The sequence below is a fragment of the Pleurodeles waltl genome, chromosome 10 (genome assembly GCF_031143425.1).
Source record: "Pleurodeles waltl isolate 20211129_DDA chromosome 10, aPleWal1.hap1.20221129, whole genome shotgun sequence".
Classification (NCBI taxonomy): domain Eukaryota; kingdom Metazoa; phylum Chordata; class Amphibia; order Caudata; family Salamandridae; genus Pleurodeles; species Pleurodeles waltl.
The window spans coordinates 859,655,872-859,681,598 of record NC_090449.1 but is presented as its reverse complement, the minus strand read 5'-3'; the positions used below and the strand labels follow the sequence as shown (position 1 = coordinate 859,681,598).

Here is a 25,727-nt window from a genome sequence, read left to right as displayed (position 1 = left end):
GACGAGATCAATCTGCATGGGTTCTTCAGTGGGGGAAGGAGAGGCTTCGGATGGGACATCGTCCGTTCGCAGACTGCTGGTACGAGAATTACCAGACTGGTATGGAACTCCCGTTCTTCGTCTTTCCATCTTGCGCTCTCGTAGTCTATATTCAATGTTCATGACTTGATCCAGCAATTCCTTTAAGAAACAGGCTGGAGTAGAATGTACAAGTTCATCTTTAATTTCTTCATGCAGGCCTCAGCGGAACAAGGTTACAAAGGTGCGTTTAACCCAAGAGGTTTCGGCTGCCAGCTGTTTGAAACAAGTTATATACTGCAGAACGTCCTGTTTGCCCTGCTGTATATCACATAATGCCTCCTCAGCAGCTGCTTCCACCCCAGGCCTCTCAAACATCTGTTTGAAGAGAGTCAGGAAAGCAGGATAATTAGTCAGGACTGGATCTTCCACAGAGACCAGAGGAGTCGCCGAAGCAAGTGCAGGACCAGACAAGGAGCTGATCAGATAGCCCACCTTAGCCTTATCGGAGGAAAATTGGAGTGGACGAAAGGCAAAGAAGACCGTTAAGGCATCCAAAAACTCCTTTATCTTCAGAGGTTCTCCTGAATATCGAGGAGTAGCGGCAGATACGGGTGGAATATCCATTGACCGGGAAGACAGGACTTGTCGTAGTGCAGTATTTTCAGCCCGTAATTGTTGTAACTCCTGAGCTTGTTGTTGGACTGTTTGGAGCATGGCTTGAGCATTTTCTGCCGCCTCTCCCTGTTGACCTTCCATGGCTGCCTCGCAACGCGGAATCTTTTGGTGTTGCAATCTGTCAAACTACAATCGACTTCTCACTTCTGGATGCAGGATTGGAGAAAACACCCGGTCTTCTGCAGGTTCTGGATAATCCCAGATAGGGGAGACCCTTTATAGTAGGCATGGTGCCGCTTGTCAGAGAACGCCAAAGCAGACCATACCCTCCAGAAGGAGTCCCAGAGGAAAAACCCCAAGAACTGTGGAAAAAACATACAGGAACTCCTGAAAACGAAGAAAAAAACAGGACTTGAAAACAGGAAAAAACAAGGCAAAAATTCTCCAAAGGCAAAAACAGGAACGTCGAACAGGACCGAAGAGCACTATCAAGGGGAAGTATCATCACAGGAAATTAAAAAAACACCATCTTGAATTGAGAAAAGCCCATAGAAAGAATTGGGAAAAAGAGCATGCTTGGAAATTAAAACAGGAAGAAGACGACATGGACACCAGCAGGAACACTGAGGAATGCAGTACACAGAAAACAAGAAAAAGAAACAAAAAAAGACAAGGAAAAAAGACCAGAAAGAAGACCACCACCGACCGGGGAGAAGACAATGCCCTACAGTTGGTAAGGGCAACGCAACCGGGAGCGCAAAACATGCTTCCTGGTACGCGTTGCCAAAACGGCAAGAAAACGCGGAGAACGGCACTCCAAGAATTGGCAGCGCATTCTGACCACGATCGGAAAAAGAGATGTTGAGGCGCGGCGTTACAAGGAGAGCTCTGTGGTAAGGCTATGAGTGTGTGGCGTCAGGCATCCAAAGCAGGAAACGTTACCCACAGATCAGCAGGTTAACACAAGGAAAAGGGGCTTCAGTACCTTACATGTGTGGCTGGGTTCTTCCAGCTAAGGAAGAATGTCTCTGGCTGTTTTTGAATCCCAAAGCTCTTTGTGTGTCTAAATAAAATAAAAGCTATTAATTATCTAGCGACTCAGGGACAGAATTGGCAGTAAACTGTGGTACTCAATTTTAAAGAGCCTTGCCTTGAGACTGTGTTGAAATTTTCCATGTTTTCCAAAGAATTTCCTATTTCCAACTAAATCATCCAAAGTCTTTTTTGTCTTTGCCCTCATCACAGCATCTGCTTGCATGGCTGCATCATTTGAGCTTTTGTTTGCTTATTACATAAATGGGCACTGATAATGATTCTCTGCATTGTACATCACACTTTCTTTATAAATGTTCGCAGTTACTAAGAGGATTTGCTTTTCTTATTGGGATAACCATGACCATCACAGAACCGCAAGTACATGCATTTGCAAATTGTACCTTTTTAGTAGCTCAACAGGTAATTGTGCTACCTGCAGCTGATTAATTCTAAGATTAATGGTTCAATGAGGTATTCCCAACCGAAAAACCCTTTTCTGGCTTGGTGTTTGATCTGCTAAAATTGTGGCTATTTCTTACATGATGTGTCTCTTCCTTGATGTCAGAATCAACAATATTTTCAAGGTGCACTATGTTGATTCATATAGCAAGGTTTTGACCACATCGCTATTTTGGGTCCCCCACTAGCCCCCAAATGCCTTCACTCCTCATGGTTATTTTTATGCTGGTTGTTTATCTTTGGCCTCCCCTTAAGCCCAGTGTTAGAAATTGGGGTTTCTGGTTGGCAGAGGTATGCACCCTGTCAAGCAGGAACCACAATTCTAGTAAGGGTAAGTCACATACACACCTTAAATTAACTTGTGCTTACCCTTTGGTGGCTTGGCACAGAACAGGCAGACCTAACTTAGAAGGCAATGTGTAAAGTATTTGTTCAACACTTAAACAGCAAAGCAGTTAAAACACTACACAAAAATATTCCACACCAGGATTAGAATAATAGATCTTAATTTAATGAACATAACCAGACAAAAACAGCAAAAATCCACCCAGTAGAGGTTGAGATAACAATTTTGAAAGAATATCTGCGATTGTAGTGCTTAGAAACTTATAGCGCCAACCGGGGCCATCTGGTCACGCTAGATGTGGATACATTCACAGTTCAGGCCAACCGCGGTGGAGCACAGGCCGGCTACAGGGACCAACCTTGTTCTGATGAAACAGCATCTGTGTGGAGGGTTGCATCGATGTTGAAGATCCGATGAGAGGAGCAGAGGAGACAATGTCTAGGCATTTTGTTGGTTCAGATCTGCAGAGTCAGGGGTGGATCATCATTGGAATGCACAGTCATCGATCCCCGAGCAGAGGTGCGGCATCGGCCTCTTTGCAAGGGCCATGAGTGGTCGTGGAGCCACACAACCAGGTGATCTGAATATGGGGCGTTGAGGGGATGCCTTGATTCCGAGCCCCACAGCTGTTGCTGCAGAGTCTTTGTCCTCAGCATCAGAGACGATGCATCGGTGCCCGGAGGCAATGCATGGTTTCAATCAGTGCAATGGCAGTGATGCACCTACAAAGAGAGTTGCAGCACAGAAGAGGCCAGGACTGGATTGGCATCACTTGGCAGGCCCGTTACTGAAAGGTGAAAGAGTCCAGTTACTGTAGGGAAGATGCAGGCAGACTTTTATGGCCCTGAGACTGCGGAACAGGAATCAAGCCAGCAAGCCCTTGGTGTTGCTTGGTTCTGGGGATGTAGAAACTCAGGTACAGTCCTTCTTACTCCCAGGCAAGGAGACAGCAGGCAGCAGGGCATGCATAGCAAAGCAGGAGTCCAGCAAAGTCCAGCAGAGTGACAGACCTTTCAGCGGCACAGCAGACATTCTTCCCAACAGAATGTCTTCAGGTCCAGAAGTGTACTGATTTGGTGGAGTCTAGGGTCCAGTAGTTATAACCAGTTGTGCATTTGAAGTGGGGGAGACTTCAAACAGAGGCCTTTGAAGTGCACAAAGTCTCTGTCCTTCCTTCTCTGCTCCAGACACACTACAGGGTGTATGCAGCTTTTTGTGTGGGGGCAGCCCTATTCTGCAGCAAGTGTCAGCTCCTCCAAGCCAAGGAAGACCCATCAGCCTGGCGATGAACCAGCAGGATGTAAATGGCACAACCTAGCTCCCTTTGTGTGTGACTGCCTAAAGGGAACACAGAAGGGCTGAGCTGTCACCTACCCAGATGTGAATTCAGAGACAAGCAGAGGCACAGAATGGTTAAAGTGAGAAATTGCCAACTTTCTAAAAGTGGTATTTTCAGACTTGCAACTTAAAATCCAACTTCACCATAAGTTGTGATTTTAAATTGTGAGTCCATAGACACCAAGCTCAAAGTATCTATCTGGTTCTAATTGGAAGTTACACTTATAACATGTAACAAGGTAGTCCAAATATTAACCTATGTGAGAGGTAGGCCTTGCAGTAGTGTGAAACGAATGTATGAGTTTTTTACTACCTGGACATGTAAAGCTTAAAAGTACATGTCCCACTTTTTAACTACATTACACCTTGCCCTTAGGGCTGTCTAGGGCCTATCCTAGGTGTGACATATGTAATAAAAAGGAAGGCGTGAGCCTGGCAAGGGGCTTAACTTGCCAGGTTGAGATGACATCTTAAAACGGTCCCCACAGACTCGGCAATTGCTAGCCTGAATCATGTTTAAAGGGCTACTGAAGAGGGTGGCACAAACAGTTCAGGAAGCTCACCAGTAGCATTTAATTTAGGTCGTGGGCACATGTAGTGCACTTTCCTAGGGACTTATAAGTGAAATCAATATGCCAATTTTGGATAAGCCAACTGTCACATAATTTAGGCAAAGAGCCCATGCAGTTTAGCACTGGTCAGCAGAGGTAAAGTGCCCAGAGTCCTAAAGCCAGCAGAATGTAAGTCAGCAACATAGGAGGTCAGAAGGCAAAAAGTCAGGGTAAACCACATCAAGGATGCCATGTCTAACACCCAGCAGTGGTGCAGCAGTATTATCTAAATTGTAGTGCGTCTTTGTCACTGGCCTGTCCTCTCTTTTGTAAGTAGAGAGGACCAGATTATTGCTTTTCCTAAAAGTGATAATCAAGGCTTTAAACATTACCCTCTGTTTGATCAGGAGCCAGTGAAGTGTCCTCAAATTTTGCCTAGTAGATTGTCCTCTGGGACAGTTCAGAGTTAATTATGCATCTACGTTTTGAACCAATTGGAATTTATTGAGATTCCTAGCCGTTAATCTAAAATACATTGAATTTGCATAGTACAACTTCCCTTTGATCATCCCATGAATCACCATCTTGCGATTGTGGTCAGGTAGGAATAGCAAAGTCTTCTTTAGAGATTTTAAAAGGATAATGCAAACCTCTGTGATAGTTTTCACCTGTGGTTTAAATGATAGTTTTAAATGTGGCTGCAAAAGAGCCCGATGCGTTAGAGAAAAAAAGATTTCAGATCTGTCTGAATTCAGCTTTAGGTTACAATATTTCATCCAATTCAGTATGACAGTCAAACAGCTCTGGGCATTTTCCACCACTGTGCTATGCATTTGCTGAAAGGAAAGCATCAGCTGGGTGTCTTAAGCACAGGAGGCAAAACAAAAGCACCAGTTCTCCAGTAACCTTCTAAATTTTGCTAGATAGATGTTGAATAGTTTGGAGTTCAAAGTCAAACTTTGTGGTACCTAACAACACATTGTCTTAAACTTAGACGTAAACGGTGGAAGATGAACAGCTTGCTCTCTACCGGATAAAAAGATTTAAGCCAATTATCGTCCATGTTGGTAATGCCAACATGGCCTATAATTAGCTCAAATCTTTATGCTCCTCCAACCAGGATTGATGTTAATTCCTAAGATACATAAGTAGAGGTTGGTGGGAGGTTCCTTCATGTATTTGGCTTCAAAAAGCTGGAACCTGCTTTACAAAGCTCTGAGAAATTTAGATACGGAAAAGACTTTCAAGGCATCATTAAAAACTCACTTTTTCAGAGAAGTCTGTTACTGTCTTACTCTACAGGGTTCTTCAGCACTGGGACGCTTTTTAGAAAGCAGCTGTGTGCTTTATAAATGACATTCATCCATTCTTTCTATCATGGATATCAAATGTAAAAATATTGACTATATAATTTCACTACCAGTCTGCATTGATACATTTATAAAGCTGATTAATCTTTTTTTTTTTTTTAAATCTACTTCTGGCCTGCTAAAATTATTTCAGAGCTTTTAAAATAAGTGGCGCTTGGCAGTCCTGCCCATTTAAAACAAGACGCTTTGTGAAATAAATACTTAGTACTCCTATTCTTCCAAAAATGTTGGTCTTCTGGCTTAGTGGCAAAATGCCTTGCTAAAACCATTACCTCCTGGAGCAAAGTTTTTTACATTTAATATTGTTTGTTTTCTATCACATAAGAATTAAACTGCACATCTAAAAAATACGGATATAACATGACTTTGGGTATAGTTTCAAGATCATTAGCATAGTTTAAAAAATATTAAATTGTGCTACACTGAAATCAAATCTGGAATCAAGCTCTTTGTTTCGAGATGACAGTGCGTCCCAATGGATATTACACATATTTAGATAACATTTCCAACTTTTCTGTGCAGTAAAATGTAGGGATCTGTACACAATCAACCTCCAAATTGACATCCAAATCAATATGAATCCAATTTTTCCAACTAAGCAAATTGCATCATATTTTCATAACTCAAAGGCATTACTATTGCACACATTTTCACCACATTCAACATGAGATTATTTTTCACCCGAAACTGTTTTTCAGTTCTTAATTTTTCGATTTGGTGTCAGATGTGCCCTTATCTTGCAAATACTGTTGTATGAATGTGTATGCAGTTGTGTGCATATATTCACTGTGATGTATGATATTATAGACCTACCTAACAACAATCTGTTTTGGGAAAGTTGAACAAGTTAACTTGTAATTTAAACTACTTGAATCATTTTCCCTAGTCTTGTGAATTACATGATTACTCTTATGGGCACGCAAGCTCCCACAGAGACCGGTGAAGCAGACAGACAACAGGGCAATGCCATCTTGCCCGCCACCACGTCAGTCGAGGATCTCTCATAGGCCACCAAGCTTGAAGGTTCATACTATGAAATGCCACCCAGAGATCCACCTGCAATTTCAGGGTCTCACTCGAACATGATGGAACAGAACACTTTGCAAGAAAGGTGCACACGTGCAGATATTTAAGCTTTAGGTGGGGTCGGAACAGAAACTACCCACCCAGGCACAGTCATCCATCACATCACAGCAGCTGCTGTGATCCTGAGAAATGCCCAGCCAGAGGTTAGAATTATAGACACAGACTATGGCCCCACACAAGATCGCAAGAAGGGGAAATTCGCTACCAGGAGTACTCAAATCTTCAACCCCACTCATCAGGGGACACCCTGGGTAGCTCCTCATGCACCCCAACAGAGAGCTGGACACAAACATCTTAATATTTTCTCCAGAATATGAATCACAAGGAAGGCATGACATATTAAATAGAAGGAACATCCTGTGCATCCTTGTAGTTATCAGCAGTCTGGAGTCCCCTACATGATCTGAATTGCTCACTGTTAAATTTATTCAAAGCGGGAGCCCATTGGGAAAGGAAGTCACGAAGGCTACATGGGCAACAGTAGAGTCCGTCAGGAAGATTTGGAGTACAATGGTACTCCTTAAGAACTGGGGCATCACACTGCCGACTTACCACACTCTTGGTTACCCTCTACCCCTGCTAGCCTCAGATTATCCCAAGCCTGGACAACAAACCCCTAAAACAACCCTCTCAGTACTCGGAGGCAAGAAGTACCTCCCCTGCAACCGAGAATAGGCAAAACCTACAAACTAAAAGGAAAAAACAAACAAAAGATGCACAGACCAAGAACTGGGACTGGATCACATGCACAATACATGGCGTGAGTAGCACTCTGTGACAAATTGCTAAGGAACCACAAGCTAAAACAGCAACATTATATCTATGCGCGTGGAATATCAATGGTGTGGGGAATAAATGAATTGATGTGCATGTGCTACAATTTTTACAATCGTTTAAGTTTATCCTACTTCAGGAAATGTGGCTTGAAGACCGAGTTGACATACAGGGCTTTGTGAGCTAACACGTCCTGGCACGCAGAGGAGCTAGATTTGGGCACCCCAAAGGACGTATGTCAATTTACATCTCAACAGTAAGCATCGGGTTGGTTAAGGAACTGCAGGTGAAATTCACAAGGGAGGGGATCTGGAAATCGTGATAATGTTTATCTGCACAAAAAGGTAGGGAAAATATCTTGGAGACACTAAATATGGGTATAAAAAGGCTCCTGGAAGAAGAACCCTCAATTTTATTTTGTTTGGAGATTTTAATCTACATCTATTTAGCTCACCTGCAGGGGATGATTTAATAACTGCCCAATCTTCGCACTGGGATAACCCACTTCAGGAGGTATACAAATCAAAACTATCAGACACCTAAGAGATTCAGAGCACATCAGTTTTAGAGCTCTAAATGGCTGCATTGTGGAACACGATCCGCCTGCAGCAGCTTTCCATTCCTTGACAGCTGCCTCAACACTGGATTACACCTCTGTTACTCTTCCCCACAATTTTAGCATACAAATTGGCTGAGGAAGAATTTAGTGAACACCTCCCACATGTGATCACACTGAAAGCAAGTACATCGGTCTTCTGTATTCTGGCAGCAGCTCTTTGCAAGGCGTATACTATGAATAACAAAAGGATGAAATGTAATATTGCTAATACAGAATGACTTCTTTCAACTGCTAATGGCTTATTGGAAAACACACTAAATAGGATTACAAATCCTATAGTTATATGGGACGTTTTCACAAAAGATTTAAGGGATACATGTACAATAGCAACAGTGTGGGAAAATAGAATAAGGCAAGGTAGACAACTGCGTCAATTGACAAAAGCACAACTGATGCAAATAAAGGAGAAAAAGAATACATCTCCGTTTGGGATCAGGTGATGCCACCCTGCAATGAGAGCTGAGGTTAAATAAAGCAGCACTAAAAAAAACTAAATTAGTCAATAAAAAAGGAAGGGGACGATACAGTCTGGGCCAAGCCCCTTTGTGGTAAAAAGAGCAATGATCATGCGCGGTTCTGGCGCACAGTCAATATAATACAGTGGCCCACTCAATCTGGAACCAGCTCCCACTTCACTGAAGAGTCCTGGGCAAAGTTTCTTCACGAGCACTTCATTGTCTGGAAGGGAGCCAACTCTATCAGGAGACTCGGAATATTTTTTACTGGATGATTTCAGCAAAAAAGCCATAAAAGTACCTGCAGCGGGAGGCGGTGGTCATCGCGTGTCCCCAGAGCAGACCTTGGATCCCTCTGCAGCTACCAGTTGCGCAATACAAAGACCGATGTCAAAAGGGAGACAGGAGGGGGCTCCGGGTCTCAATGGGTGTGAGAAAACAGGGCTGATTGCATAGGCCCCATAACGTGTTGCCCCCATTTTCCACTTTTTGCTGGTGTTTTCCTGACTTTAAAGGTGCCCAGGGTACTGCTAACCAGTCCCAGGGCCTGTGCTCTGTGTAAAATGGATATGCAAATTAGGCTAATTATAAGTGGCTAAGTTAACCTACCTATAAGTCCCTAGTATATGGTAGGGCATGTAGGTTTAGGGACCACAGCATAGGTGGTGCACACCTAGGTGCATTGCTGAGGTGCCCCGTGCCATTTTAAAAGCAAGCCTGCCTTGCTGGCTGCTTTTAAATTAAAGTAATATGCAAATTCGACTTTGGAATTAAAGGTACTTCCAAAGTCTTAAACTACCTTATTTTTACATATAAGTCACCCCTAAGGTGTGCCCTATGTGCCCCTAGGGCTGGGTGCCATGTAACTATAAGCAGGGACTTTATAAAAATAGATTTATAAGCCCTGGTGAGGTAAAAACAGCCAAATTTGTTTTTCCCTCATTGAAGTAAATGGCCTTCATAGGCTAGAATGGGCAGACTTTATTTTAAATTTTAAAGTCTCCTTAAATGTTGCATACCAAGAATTTGGTATCAAATTGATTGTTGTAATAAATCCCACAACTTCCAGTTGTGGGATTTAATATAACTTGTCCAGGTAAAAAGTTTAGACTTTACCTAAAAAGTTGCCAATTTCAGCTCTGCATTGTTTTTGCTGCTGTGCTCTGATTGGCCAGCCTGCAGCAGCTTCTGCCAGGCTGCCTTGATGAGGTGTGAAGTGGCCTAGCTTCACACAAAGGAATGTGCTTGGGGGAGAGAATCTCCCCTCAGCAGATGGTGAGGCAGGAAGGGGGAGGGCTGCCAAACTGGTCTTCAAAGGCAGAGAAGGACATTTGCAGCACCCAGCAACACCCCCACATCCTGCAACCCCAGACAGCTAGGTGCCCCCTTGATTAGATTAGGAGAGGGCAGGAGAGGGGTGTGTTTATGATTTTTAGCCACACCAGTGGGTGGGCTCAGCCAGATGTAACCTCCAAAAATCAGATTCATCCATGTTGGATTTTTAGAGACTGTTGCCTTCTGGGATGGATTTTTGCCACACTTCCCAGGAAGTGGTCATCACAGGGGGACGACCCTGTCCCTGATTGGAGAACCAGGGCCCCCCTGCTTTTCACCCAGGAGCAAGGATAAAACTGGCAGACCTGCACCCACACCTCAGATCCCCACCAAATTTCAAGAAGAAAGAACTTAAGGAGAAGGACTGCCCTGCTGGACCCCTGACCTGCACCTGGAACCTGCACTCAGAAGGACTGCACCAGCTGCACACTTGGGCTTCACCACAAGAAGGACTTTGCCTGGCTTCAACTGGTTCAAGGAGGGACTCCCTGTTTGCTACAGGTGAAAAATTGCTAAACCAGAGTCCCCTGCACCAACTCCTGAAGAAAGCGACCAGCTGACCACTGTCCAGTGGCCAAAAAGGAGTTTGCGCCAGGGGAGTTGAAGTCCGCACCCCCCAAGGACCATCACAGAACTTCTGGACCCTTGGGGTGAGCTGTGGACCCCAAAAGAACCTTAAAAGAACATCTGGGTGAAGCCCCAGAAGTTTGGAAAAGATTTGAGAATTTTTGGAAAAAAGCTCCAGAGAGGGACTGACCCGCCGTGGAAATTCTAGCCGGCTTGCCTCAACCGCGACCCGGCCTGACTTCGTGGTTCGTCCCGGTAAAGAAAAACATCCAAAAAAGAGACTAAGTCCGAACGTAAAAAGTTGACCGGGACCTCCCAGCCATCGTATCCGAGAAGGGCTCCATGGACGTCGGATCAAGATCCAGGTTTACCCCGGTCGAAGGATTTTCATCTCGAAAAAACGACTAAGTCCGAAGGTAAAAGCCTCCACCGAGGAAACCCACATCGCGTATCCGGACAAGGGCTCCAGGAGGTCGGATTCAACTGGCAGGTTCGTCCCGGTGAAGAAAAACTTCAAAATAAAGACTAAGTCAGAAGGTAACTTTTTAACCGAGGCCTCCCGCGACCTGTAGCCGAGCAGGGCTCCATCGCGGTCGGCCTGAAAGTTTGACTTTGCCCCGGTCGAGGTGCAACCAGATGACCCGATTGGCGCTTTTTGTTTCTAAGCGCTAGAAAAGTAATAATTCTTTAAAAATTCATATCTCCGGTTCCCCTGAACCGATTTTAATCGTTTTTGTGTCATTTTAAAGATAAAAATATAAACTATATTTCTAAATTGGTTTTGGATTTTTAAACTGTTTCCTGTGTTTTATTTAATTACTGTTTTGTGATATTTGAATGCTTTACACTTTGTCTCCTAAGTTAAGCCTTGACGCTCGTTGCCAAGCTACCAAGGGTTGAGCTGGGATTAATTTACTGAGACCTAACTGTACCTATGTGGAGGTTAGTGGCTTGTTGCTAGGTGTAGGTACCTACCTGCCCAACCAATAACCCATTTTCCAACAATGGGTTTCTGCCAGCATTGGTTAAACAAAACACAAGTTACTGTTCAGACAAACTGGAGCCTTTATTTCGTCAGGTTTCAGTAGAAACAACAATTCCAGATTCATGGAGAGGGTCTAAAATATCACCAAGTTACAAGCATGGCGATAAGAGCAGCCCAAGTAACTACCGGCTGGTGGCTCTCATTGACAATGAGGCTAAATATTTAACTGAAACTATCTTACAAGAATGAACACAATGGATTTCAGCCAATCGCATAATCCTGCTACATCAGACTGTATTCTGCAAACATATGGGAACCACGTCAAACATCATGGCACTCTCTCTATTAATAGACATTCCGATAGGATCCAAGACATCTTTGTTTTTTGCTTCATTGACTTGGGCTGCTTTTGACCATGTTGATCGAGGGAAAGTAGCCAAAATGAATGCCCTGCTGACCTCCTGAAGCTCTTGATCCTGCTACATACTGACACTTGGGTACAAGTGAAACTAGTGTCCGGGTCGCATCTTTGAAGAAGAATTCCAACAACAAAAAGCCTGAAGCAAGGCTGCATACTTGCTCCTACGCTGTTTAATCTTTGCTTAGTGGACTTAACATGAAAATTGGATAGCTCCAATTCCCATGCCCCCAACCTGGCCGATATGGCCATCTCCAACCGTGTCTATGCGGATGACTTGGTGCTTATAAGTTGCACACCGATTGATCTACAGCCCCTCATTAATGTTACTCAATCATGCTAAAAAAAATGGGTTAAAAATTAATTTTGACAAAACGAAAACCATGTCAGTGAACAGTTTAAAAGGGAAAGCCTCAAGCTGGTATATTGCAAGCCAGTGCTTAAAGTCTGTGGTGATGTATAATTACCTAGGCATCCCAGATAAAAAGGGCAGCAGAAAGAAGCCTTATAGGGGAAGGGGAACAAGCTTAGTCTATGGGAGTGAGGCACTACGTGGAACGAATGCGGCAACATTGGACAGGATAATGGTTGGAGTTTATTGAATGATTGTTGGCCTCCCCAAATACACTTCCCCTGCCCAAATACAGCTGCACTTTGGGCTCCAGAGGCAATCACTTTCCAGGAGGGATGCATATATTGAATGATGGCACAAAATCAAGAAGTCCGAGCAGAACACATTGAACTCACAACTATTGTTGGAACTGATGACCAGGGGTTGCTCTCCTGCCTAGACTTACCTGATGGAATCATTAACATATCTCGGTTTACAAGATCTTTTGGAATCCCCTGCAACCCATGCCAGCCTAAAGACACTAGTAAATAAAACCATAAAAATAACATTATTAATTGAGGTCAAGGTGGCACTGGCAGGAAGAGCCCATGGGTGGCTGGTGCTGCACAGCTATGGGAAAGCAGTAGCCCAACCTCAGTCACATGGGGTATTCTACCTACATAAAAGAAAAGTTTCTAAAGTACTGACTAGGCATACTACCATGACTTCAACATCAACCACTGTGGAAGCGCAGTCCCACCATCGCTGACTGTGGGCTATGCGGAAAGGGGAAAGAAGACATAGTGCACCTGCTGTGCATCTGTATGGAACTAATGAATGAGAGTAGAGCGATGCTACAGCCATTTTTTTTTTTTAACCAGGATGACATTCAAACATTCAGCACTCGCCTGCTTTACATCAGAAGATCCATAGTTGAACTGTCATTTTATTAAATATCTTATGAAGGTTGAGAAGAAACTCACTGCAAGGTAAGCTGGATCCACAAATGAACAAGTACGAAATCACTTCATAGAGCTGTGATGATCCGTATAGTTAAATGGCAGGTAGAGGGACCGCTTGTTGATCATATTCTGTGACTGCAGAGGATTTGTGAAGTTGACCCCCGCCACCTGGATCACGACTCCGAGCTCCGCTTCTTTACTGTCTGGCTCCCCAGAAATTTTAATTGGAGCTTGTCATTACATTTATTGCTTACTAATAGTGTCCTTTCAGGATAGCTGAGCGTGACTGCACCAATAAATCTGTCACATCTTCTCTATGGTGCACTCAGGAACATTTAACCAGTGGCCCCCGTAATAAAATATTTGCACATAGGAAATTTAAAGGGACTTTATAAAGACCCAGAGTACTGAAGAATCTAATAACTGTAAAGATAAAGTATTCCTTTTATGTTCTTTTCCTTTTATCTTCCTTGTAGTGAGTTTACTCATTGGTCAATCCATTATTTAGGTGGATTCTTGAAAAGTTTTTTCAACTGTTGATAACATTTATGTTTTAATGTGCAAAGGTTTTAATTAAGCATGCATGAATAAAATAAACTTGTAATTTAAGCTATGTTTGAATCATTTTCCTTAGTCTTGTGAATCACATGTTCACTCAGATACTTAAATTTGAAAAGAGTAATGACAAGTTCTCTTGAGTATAATGGGCTCTATTTTAAAGCCCAATGAGAAGAAAAAAAAAAAAAAATAGTTGAGCAAGTTACCCTTTGACAACTAATAACAACGGACCTCCTGTAAAAATAGGGTACGGGCAGGGAGATTACAAATTTACAAAAACCTTCCTGCATTTAAACCTTACCAATCAATGTACATATTTTTTCATATATATATATATATATATATATATATATATATATCTGTATATATATATATATATTTATGCATGTGTGTATTACGCACGGGTTCAATGATTTATACAGGAAGTTTACTTTAAAAAAAATTACCTATACATTTTCTTACTCATATACATTAAAATTGTTTTAATATTGCTACATTTTGATAGAAACACACATCATGAATCTTCAGTTTTGTAGTAAAGACATACTAATCCATAAAATCAGGTCTACAATGTCACTTCCACACAATTCAAGCACTCTAGACATCCCAAACAAATTAACAACCGCATACTAGACATCCTTACAATCAATAAAAACACAACAGCCAATATTCTCTCTCAAGTTAACTACTAAACGAGCAATGTCAAAATAATCCTTGATGTTTAGCCAACTTCATGTTCCTAATACATCTCATGAAACTCTCTTCATCTTTATTTCCAAGGTTCTGAAGAGACTGTGGACCTTAAGTGATTTGTGAATAATTCCATAATTATTACATTTCTTTTACTTCTTGAAGTAATAGCCACTTCAAGAAGTAAAAGAAATGTAAACTTAATTTGTAATAAAATTTGTGTATGAATAATTTAACCTTTTGAGAGTATTACACACATTGATTGGTAAGGTTTAAATGTATAAAGGTTAGGGGTGTTTTTAGTAATTTAACTTGCCTTCAGTAAAGTCTTTTCTGGCTCTAGAAGATCTTGAACAGTACCTCTGCTTGCCAGTAGGTGGCGATGACAGCTCAGTCTACATCATCTGCACTGGATGAGACATGCACGGTGCCGTGCCTATGTAGGTGCCACCCTACCGTGCTGACTTAAGTTTATTTTGTGACGCATTCAGTGCCCCAGATGCAGAGACATATCAGAATGGTTGTGACTAGTATACCGAAGCTAAAGAAGACCTTCCAAAGGAAGGGGTACAATCACAAAGCAGGGAGGTGGGAGGGTTGATATAGAATTTGTGGGTTAAAAAGAGACCCTACCAGAATAGGCACTATAGAAGGTAGCAAATTTGTTCTTCTGGAAAACAATTCTAACTACATACCTTAGAATTGATACCACTTAAATAACCTCTCAGAGCTGGGGTTGCATGCTGACCTTAACCAGGAAGTCCTCCAGGGTCGAGCAGGTGGACTGCCCATTGCGACGGACCTAACTGAAGCAGTAGTGCTTCATGAGCACATGGAGCTGCCAATGCAGTAGGATCAGCCTTGGCTCTGATAGAGTGAGCCCTCAGACGTTTGAGAGGCTGCTTTTTACCCAATATGTAGGGGATTTTGGACCAGAGTATGATCCATTAAGAGATGGTCATCTTCAGCACTGTCTTGCCCTTCTGTTCTCTGGTGAATCCAGTGAAAACCTGATTGTCCAGCCAGTGATCTTTGCTATGATCAATATTACAGCTAAGCTCTCTCTTTGGATCCAAGCAATGGAGTCTCTCCTCCTTAGGAGGTTAGGGGGAGCAAAGAACATTGGAAGGATGATTGTCTGGCCGACGTAAATGGGGTAGGAAGGAGGCACATGTTTTTAAAATCAGTCTCTCCTGTTAGAAGTTGGTGTACGGTGGATAAACTGAGAGGGCCTACAGCTAAGTCACCCTCTGGGCCAAAATAATGGCCACCAAGAAGACCATCTTGAGAGTCAGAAGTATGAGGGGACAGCTATGCATGGGTTCAAAGTCAAAGGGAGAACACATCTGAAATGTTCAAACTAAATTTAAACTCCACTGGGTCATAATGAAAGGGAAGATGGAAACATATATTGTAAGCCTTTTAGGAATTGAGTCACAATAGGTGACTTAGAGAGAGGGCTGATCCGGCAAATGCAACAAAGCTGATAGGCTGACTGTGAGAGAACAGGCTGATTGCAGAGGCCCCCTAACTTTTTGCCCCCATTTTCCACTTTTTGCTGGTGTTTTACTGACTCTGATGGTGCCCTGGGTACTGCTAACCAGTCCCAGGGGCTGTGCTCTGTGTAAAATCAGTATGCAAATTAGGCTAATTATAATTGTGTAGGAAGTTGGCTCTGTATGTGCTATTTCAAAGTAAGGAATAGCATGCACAGAGTCCAAGGGTTCCCCTTAGAGGTAAGATAGTGGCAAAAAGAGATAATACTAATGCTCTATTTTGTGGTAGTGTGGTCGAGCAGTAGGCTTATCAAAGGAGTAGTGTTAAGCATTTGTTGTACATACACACAGGAAATAAATGAGGAACACACACTCAGAGACAAATCCAGCCAATAGGTTTTGTTATAGAAAAATATATTTTCTTAGTTTATTTTAAGAACCACAGGTTCAAATTCTACATGTAATATCTCATTTGAAAGGTATTGCAGGTAAGTACTTTAGGAACTTTGAATAATTACAGTAGCATATATACTTTTCACATAAAACACAAATAGCTGTTTTAAAAGTGGACACTGCAATTTTCACAGTTCCTGGGGAGGTAAAGTATTGTTATTTTTAACAGGTAAGTAAATCACTTGTAGGTCTCAGTTTTGGGTCCAAGGTAGCCCACCGTTGGGGGTTCAGAGCAACCCCAAAGTTACCACACCAGCAGCTCAGGGCCGGTCAGGTGCAGAGGTCAAAGAGGTGCCCAAAACACATAGGCTTCAATGGAGAGAAGGGGGTGCCCCGGTTCCAGTCTGCCAGCAGGTAAGTACCCGCGTCTTCGGAGGGCAGACCAGGGGGGTTTTGTAGGGCACCGGGGGGGACACAAGTCCACACAGAAAGTACACCCTCAACAGCGCGGGGGCGGCCGGGTGCAGTGTGCAAACAAGCGTCGGGTTCTCTGTAGATTTCAATGGGAGACCAAGGGGTCTCTTCAGCGGTGCAGGCAGGCAAGGGGGGGGCTCCTCGGGGTAGCCACCACCTGGGCAAGGGAGAGGGCCTCCTGGGGGTCGCTCCTGCACAGAAGTTCCGATCCTTCAGGTGCTGGGGGCTGCGGGTGCAGGGTCTTTTCCAGCCGTCGGGAAATTGGAGTTCAGACAGTCGCGGTCAGGGGGAGCCTCGGGATTCCCTCTGCAGGCGTCGCTGTGGGGGCTCAGGGGGGACAACTGTGGTTACTCACGGTCTCGGAGTCGCCGGAGGGTCCTCCCTGAGGTGTTGGTTCTCCACCAGTCGAGTCAGGGTCGCCGGGTGCAGTGTTGCAAGTCTCACGCTTCTTGCGGGGATTTGCAGGGGTCTTTAAATCTGCTCCTCTGTAACAAAGTTGCAGTTCTTTTGGAGCAGTGCTGCTGTCCTCTGGAGTTTCTTGTCTTTCTTGAAGCAGGGCAGTCCTCTGAGGATTCAGGGGTCGCTGGTCCTTTGGAAAGCGTCGCTGGAGCAGGTTTCTTTTGGAAGGCAGGAGACCGGCCGGTAGGTCTGGGGCCAAAGCAGTTGGTGTCTTCTTTTCTTCCTCTGCAGGGGTCTTTCAGCTCAGCAGTCCTCTTCTTCAGGTAAGTTGCAGGAATCTAAATTCTTAGGTTCAGGGAAGCCCTTAAATACTAAATTTAAGGGCGTGTTTAGGTCTGGGGGTTAGTAGCCAATGGCTACTAGCCCTGAGGGTGGGTACACCCTCTTTGTGCCTCCTCCCAAGGGGAGGGGGTCACATCCCTAATCCTATTGGGGGAATCCTCCATCTGCAAGATGGAGGATTTCTAAAAGTTAGTCACTTCAGCTCAGGACACCTTAGGGGCTGTCCTGACTGGCCAGTGACTCCTCCTTGTTGTTCTCATTATTTCCTCCGGCCTTGCCGCCAAAAGTGGGGGCCGTGGCCGGAGGGGGCGGGCAACTCCACTAGCTGGAGTGTCCTGCGGTGCTGGAACAAAGGGGTGAGCCTTTGAGGCTCACCGCCAGGTGTTACAGCTCCTGCCTGGGGGAGGTGTTAGCATCTCCACCCAGTGCAGGCTTTGTTACTGGCCTCAGAGTGACAAAGGCCCTCTCCCCATGGGGCCAGCAACATGTCTCTAGTGTGGCAGGCTGCTGGAACCAGTCAGCCTACACAGATAGTCGGTTAAAGTTTCAGGGGGCACCTCTAAGGTGCCCTCTGGGGTGTATTGTACAATAAAATGTACACTGGCATCAGTGTGCATTTATTGTGCTGAGAAGTTTGATACCAAACTTCCCAGTTTTCAGTGTAGCCATTATGGTGCTGTGGAGTTCGTGTTTGACAAACTCCCAGACCATATACTCTTATGGCTACCCTGCACTTACAATGTCTAAGGTTTGGCTTAGACACTGTAGGGGCACAGTGCTCATGCACTGGTGCCCTCACCTATGGTATAGTGCACCCTGCCTTAGGGCTGTAAGGCCTGCTAGAGGGGTGACTTATCTATACTGGCATAGGCAGTGAGAGGCTGGCATGGCACCCTGAGGGGAGTACCATGTCGACTTACTCATTTTGCTCTCACCAGCACACACAAGCTGGCAAGCAGTGTGTCTGTGCTGAGTGAGGGGTCTTCAGGGTGGCATAAGACATGCTGCAGCCCTTAGAGACCTTCCCTGGCATCAGGGCCCTTGGTACCAGAGGTACCAGTTACAAGGGACTTACCTGGATGCCAGGGTGTGCCAATTGTGGATACAAAAGTACAGGTTAGGGAAAGAACACTGGTGCTGGGGACATGGTTAGCAGGCCTCAGCACACTTTCAATTCAAAACATAGCATCAGCAAAGGCAAAAAGTCAGGGGGTAACCATGCCAAGGAGGCATTTCCTTACAAATTGGCTAAGTAAACCTACCTATAAGTCCCTAATATATGGTAGGGTATGTAGGTTTAGGGACCTCGGCATAGGTAGTGCATCCATAGGTGCACTGCTGAGGTGCCCAGTGTCATTTTAAAGGCAGGCCTGCCTTGCTGGCTGCTTTCAAATTAAAGTTATATGCAAATTCGACTTTGGAATTAAAAGTAGTTCCAAAGTCTTAAACTACCTTATTTTTACATATCTCACCCCTAAGGTGTGCCCTATGTGCCCCTATGGCTGGGTGCCATGTAACTATAAGCAGGGACCTTATAAAAATAGTTTTATAAGCCCTGGTGAGGTAAAAACAGCCAAATTCGTTTTCCCCTCATTCTAGTGAATGGCCTCCGTAGGCTACAATAGGGGGACTTTATTTTAATTTTACAAGTCCCCTTAAGTAACAGATACAAAGAGTTTGGTATCAAATTAATTGTTACAATAAATCCAACAACTTCCAGTTGATGGATTTAATATAACTTGTTCAGGTAAAGAGTTTTAAACTTTACCTGAAAAGTTCACAACTTCAGCCCTGCCTTGTTTTTGCTGCTGTGCTCTGATTGGCCAGCCTCTGGCAGCCTGGCCAGGCTGCCTTGATGAGGTGAGAAGTGGCCTGGCTCCACACAGAGATGTGCCTGGGGGAGGGAATCTCCCATCAGCAGATGGTGAAGCAGGAAGGGGGAGGGCTGCCAAACTGGTCTTCAAGGGTAGATAAGGACATTTGGAGCAACCCAGCAATACCCCCACATCCTGCAAACCCAGACAATTAGGTGCCCCCTTGATTAGATTAGGAGAGGGCTGGAGAGGGGTGTGTTTAGGATTTTTAGCCACACCAGTGGGTGGGCTCAGCCAGATTTAACCTCCAAAAATCATTTTCAGCCATGATGGATTTTTGAGGAATGTTTCTCCCTGGCATTGATTTTTGCCACACTTCCCAGGAAGTAGTCATCACAGGGGGAAGGACCCTGCCGTTAATTGGAGAACCAGGACCCCCCTGCTTTTCACCCAGGAGCAAAGATACAACTGACAGACCTGCACCAACACCTCAGATCCCATTCAGATTTCAACAAGGAAGAACTACAGGAGAAGAACTACTGCCCTGCTGGACCCCTGACCTGCACCTGGACACTGCACTCTGGAGGACAACAGCAGCTGCACACTTGGGCTTCACCACTAAAAGGACTTTACCTGTCTTCTACTGCTTCAAGAAGGGACTCCATGTTTGCTACAGGTACAAAGGAGCTGCCTAGAGTCCCCTGCAGCAAGTCCTGCAAGCAGAGCCCAGCTGACTAGCATTCAGTGGCCATTTAAGGATTCTGACCAGGTGCATTCTGGGAATTGTAGTCCCAACTCCCAAGGATCAACTTCTGGAACCATGGATCAAGTTGTGGACACTTCAAGGACACAAAAAGGACCTCTGGAAGAAGATCCAGAAGTTGAGACGTTTGGAGCAACTCCATAAGTTGAAGAGGTGCATTGTGGGAGTTGTAGTCCCAGCCCCCAAGAGGCAAACCAGAGCATCTGAACCTTTGGCTGGTGCTGTGGACCACTTTCCTGAATCAAGGAACACTTCTGAAAGTAAGTGTGACAGTGTTACCTTGTGGGTGGTCTGAACTCTAGACTTTGTTCCTTTCCAGTGTGAGCTTTTTTTGTTTTTTTTAACCCTGTGAGCGCTAGTCGCCTCTATGTGCTAGAAAGCATTAACTCTTTCAAAATTCACATCTCCGGTCCCCCCTTATCCGATTTTATTCGTTTTAGTGTCATTTTAAAGATAAAATATGATCTATTTTTATAAATTGGTTTGCGGATTTTTAAACTGTTTCCTGTGTTTTATTTAATTACTGTTTTGTGATATTTGAGTGCTTTACACTCTGTCTCCTAAGTTAAGCCTTGTCGCTTGTTGCCAAGCTACTGAGGGTTGAGCTGGGTTTAATTTACTGAGAGCTAACTGGACCTAAGTGGAGGTTAGTGGCCTATTGCTAAGTGTGGGTACTTACCTGCCCTTACCAATAACCCATTTTCTAACACTGACTAATGTTCTCTAACAGTGCCCAGAGAAAGATTTTGCTGGTCTAACAATAACACAAACAGTTACAGCTCTAACTGTTTGGCATGAAGTGGGCCAATTTGCTTGTCCGAGCACCAAGACACAACTTTATCCCAAAGGGAGGCATACACAGATTTCATTGAGGGAGACCTGGCTGCCAGAATAGCATCTGCAACCTTAGAATGAAAGTAAAAAAGGCCCAACTGTTACAGCTCAATCTTCAAGCATGAAAATGGAGTGTGTGCAGGTTCGGGTGCACTGCCCTGCCCTACTGCTTTGTCAGGAGATGTTCATAAAGGGACCGCCTGATCTGAGGATGAATGCTCATGCCCAGGAGTTCAGGATAGTAAATTCTCCATGTCCAATTTGGATTCACTAGGATGACTTGGGCCCAGTCCTGATCTTTTTGAGTACTCTGGATAGGAGTGGTATGTGCAGAAAGGCATACAGTAGTCCTGAATGCCACCCCAAGTGGAATGCGTTTCCGAGCTAGTCGCTTTGAAAACTCCAATGCTCAAACTTGATGATGTGCATTCTTCTAGTGATGAATAGATTGAGCCGAAGATTCTCCCCATCAGGCAAGGACACCTTGCACCACCTCTAGATACAGGATCCATTCGTGGTCCGTGAAACATTGGTGTTGTGAGATCCCACCAGGTGTTGTCTGACCAGGAAGATATCCTGACATTCCAACCACTTCCAGATTACCAGGGCCTCCTGGCACAGTCTGTGACTCTACCCCACTCTACCTTAGATTTGGAGAGGATGATTGTTTCCCCTTCACTGAGTGGCATCCAGGAACCAGGGCTGTGGTATAGGCAGTGGAGCCAGGATGGGGGCTCTTGCTGGGGTCAGCCAGGATCGGGGTGTGGATTCAGAGGGTCCAACTGGAGTCTGGAAAGGGCCCACCAACGGTAGTCCAGGCACCTCTTGGCTCTGTGGGGCCAGAAAGTGCAGTAAAGGGAGTCAGTTGGCCAAACATGACAACCATAGCTGCATAAAACTCCTGAAGCTGTGCAGGAGTTGTTATGGCTCCTGGGAACTCAAGAAGGTGCAGAGAAGGAGTCTACATCAGCTCTGCCAGTTGAGTGCTGGAGTGGGGCTTCAGTGACCTCTCCAGAATTGCCTTTGGGTGCATCAACTGATAGTCCTGGCAGGATTTGGAGTTGTGACCAGACCCCAAGCCCAAAGACAAGCCATCTACCTGTGACATTCTGCATGGTTTTGGCGGGGACATGTCCCTAGCACCCTAGTCACAATATTTGAAAAAGGGCTCATAAAGGGAAAAGTTGATCAAAAAGTGATCGAGGTAGCTCTTTGGATCCGCAACTGTTGGTAAAGAAAGAAAGAAACTGATGTTAGCACTCAGGGTTGGCACTTATCTAAGCACCACGAACTTCACATCTGGGGTAGACGGCATTGATTTGGAGTCACCTGCACCACCTACCAACATGCAGAGGTATTGCTCAAGATTTTCCATGTCCAGTCTGACAACTGGGAAATATTCTAGGATAAGGAATCTGCTTTAGGAGTCTCATCAAGAATGCATTACCCCTACGTATGCAACTATTCAAAGGATAATCCCTTTTTTTCCTTTTCAGTTGCATGTGAAAATAGGCAATATTGCTCGGCAACCTTGGGGATTGTAGGTATTATATTTACCTGTTTTAAATGGTGCACTGTTCAGCTGGTTGTCCTAGCTCCGCTAATAAAGGATCTCTTTCAAGCAGATCCTTTATTTAGCCAAACCCTGATAAGTTCGACCACAGAGCCAGGAACGAAGATAGCAGACCCAAGTTCTTGAGAAAGATGAAGTACTGACCATTGGAGGTCTAGTCAAGACTCCGCTCAGGCAGGTAAAACTGAACAATCTGTCAAACCAGAAAATCTAAATTTCTTCTGCTTCTTGAATTATAAAGAGGAGAGTTATTCATCTCCACGGGGAGATGTCTCATGTTAATTAGGTCTCCATCCACTGACTGAATCTCAAAGGCATGGATGTATTTATCTGCATATCCACTAGAAGTATCCTATCATCAATGTAGGCTTTTTCTGGTAAAATCCCCCTTTCTGATGACATAATGTTTTCTCGTTTGGTTCTTCAAGCCAAACTTTTTATTGTTGAATGTTTCAAAGTAGTCAGTACTTAAATGATTATTAGGCTTCTTTTATGCCCATCAATGGGACCTATGAGTCAGTGCAGTTTCAAAAATAGCACTTGCATCATTCACCTCTGTTGTTAGATACCTGCATTGTTGCTATATATATATATATATATATATATATACTAGGATTTTATACAATAACTGATTTAGAAGTTGAATATGAGGCATATCAGAATTTTCTATTTCAAGTAGCTTCTAAAAATGGTGCCTGTAGGTTTCCAGGTGTACACCGAAAACAATAACTGTAATTGAAATAAATGAACTAAAAACATATGCCTCTACTTGAGTGCTGCCTCTACTTGAGTGCATTCTAGTTTAAATACATTGTATACCTTGTTGATTTACAGGGTTCTACCCTCCATTAAAATAAATCAGTTATGACGATTAGTTATGCATCTGAGCCGAGTTTCCAAGATGGGCTTTGTTTGCTCACATTCAAACAACTCCAGTTCATATATTTTTTGCAATGTTATATATGTATTGTGTTTAACATTCTTATCATCTACATCTACTGCTTAGTTTTGCTTAATATATCAAAATAGGTATACTTTCTGCTTACTGTATATATGTGTGCAAATGTTTCAACGAATACAAAAGTAAATATATGATAGTGCATCAGTTCAGTGAGGATAATTTGTAGGGGAAAAGTTAGCTCTTAGGTAGATCAAACATTTTCTCATTATACATGTACTAGTGAAATACTGAGAGCTCTGAGATAAGTGGGACACTGAGCTCTATGCAGCCTTTCGGCTCCTTGATGCCACGAAGTCGTAATGGACAATGTCAGTTTATTCTGACTGATAGTCACCCAATCGCCCCTTTCAAAATGTTATTATTTAGTAATCAGGCCTTGCTAGGAACTTGTAGGAACATAAAATAAGTCTACTGAATCATCTGCGACTAAACTAATTTGACGGATATCCCCACTGAAACAAATGTTCCCTAATTTCTAAAACACGATTGACTTTTTGAGCAGCTGTACTATTAAGAATGCGAATGGTGGAGTGGAGAGAAGGCTCGTGCCTAGCAATTTCTTGGAGAAAATCATTTTTGGTTGACTTCCATTAAGGTTTGTGTTTGCTATGTGTGTAGTGCAGAGGAGTGCCAGAGCACACACATGTTTTAGATGTGTCATAGAGAAAGTGCTAACAATACCAAAGTAAATGAGAAACTAAAGCCTTCCAGCTCCTATAAAGAATTGTACTCAGAGTGGCATATTGAAAAGTGTTTCATAACTACTCATTGTAAAAAATAGATAGTATCAACAGGCATTACACCAATCAAACACACAATATGGGAATCTACTAGAATGGAGTACCTGGTAGCCTAAAAACAACGTAAAGCAAGATAGAAAGCTCTGAATAAGAGAAAATAAGTGCAGCTTTACATGCATACAACCTCTAAGAGGACAGAACCCTCGGTGATCAATCTATATTCAGAAAACAGAACAATAACACAAGCATTCTTTGAAGGAGTCAGACATAGTATCACTTAGTAGGTTTTAGGAAAAAAATATCCTTTAGTTTGTTAAGAAAAAAAACACTTTTTGTGATGAGTCCAATTTTTTGAGGTAGCATGAAAGGTCCATAGATCGGGACCGGAACCTTTCCGTGAATATCCCTCATAGTGAATTGCGTGTTCCTGAGTAGCAATAGATCTGAGAGCCATTTGAGCAGAGGCAGTTCACCCTTGTTCAGACTTTGACTACCTTAGGGCACACTATTTCTCACAAGGTCTCGTGGGAACTGTCCTGTATAACAAACACACCGGATTATTATTTCATCATTTGATACTGCAGACCAGGATCCTCGTTCACTTCAGACAGGGGCCATCTAAAAAGCGAAGAAATGAGTGATAGTGCGGAACCTTGGCAGAATCTGCAAGTCACTGGTAGCGCCTAGAGACACCCTGAGGGTGTGGGTGCGCTTTGCAAAATAACAAATAACATCCTAGAAATATTGTTTGCCTTTCCTTATTCAGTACATATAGATTCGGAAACTACTGCCTTTTCAACATCCGGCGAATGTTCATAAGCTTGTTGGTACTTGATTCACTTCATTTGAATATGTGTTTCTCTACTCCTTTTTAAGGGATACCTTGAAGAGCTGGTAAGACTTAGGGAAGCGCAGCTGTCTGAATCTGTCTCGCAGAACAAACGCCTCCATAAAAGGATTGAAGAGGCTGATTTGACTCATAAAATGGAAAAGGAGCAACTGGAATACATCATTGTGGAGCTACAGGACCAGCTGTGAGTGCATTGAGCAATTGTAGTTTATATGTTCCCTGTTTTATTTATTTTCAAAGCTCGTTTGACTACTGTGTTTTTTTTTCTAAAGAAGGTATTGTATTTAAATATGCCATATGCATGAAACTTGCAGGAGCCCATTCTAAAAGTTTTTTAAAATATATGTATATATTTTGTGTTACGGCATATATAGCCTCATGCAAACATTTCTCATTCTTTGTTTACATCTCTGTCTAATTTCAAATGCCCTTAAGTACTGAACGACAGTGCTGTAACGAAACTGGAATGCCCCCCTTGCACAGTACATGGAGGGGGCCCCCTCCGGACCCACTCAGGGCAGGTGTTGTGCTGAGGGGCCCCTTGGTGCTCTCCCTCGCACTGCAGGGGTCTTT

General features: G+C 43.7%; 1 protein-coding gene across 1 annotated transcript in view; it reads left to right on the top strand.

The window, feature by feature from the left end:
• RUNDC3B (RUN domain containing 3B) overlaps positions 1-25,727 on the top strand; it is a 781,529-nt gene that overhangs the window by 442,544 nt on the left and 313,258 nt on the right. Inside the window, exon 8 of the mRNA XM_069211571.1 lies at positions 25,181-25,338. Coding sequence (XP_069067672.1) covers positions 25,181-25,338 — 158 coding nt within the window. The remainder of the gene's footprint in view (positions 1-25,180; positions 25,339-25,727) is intronic.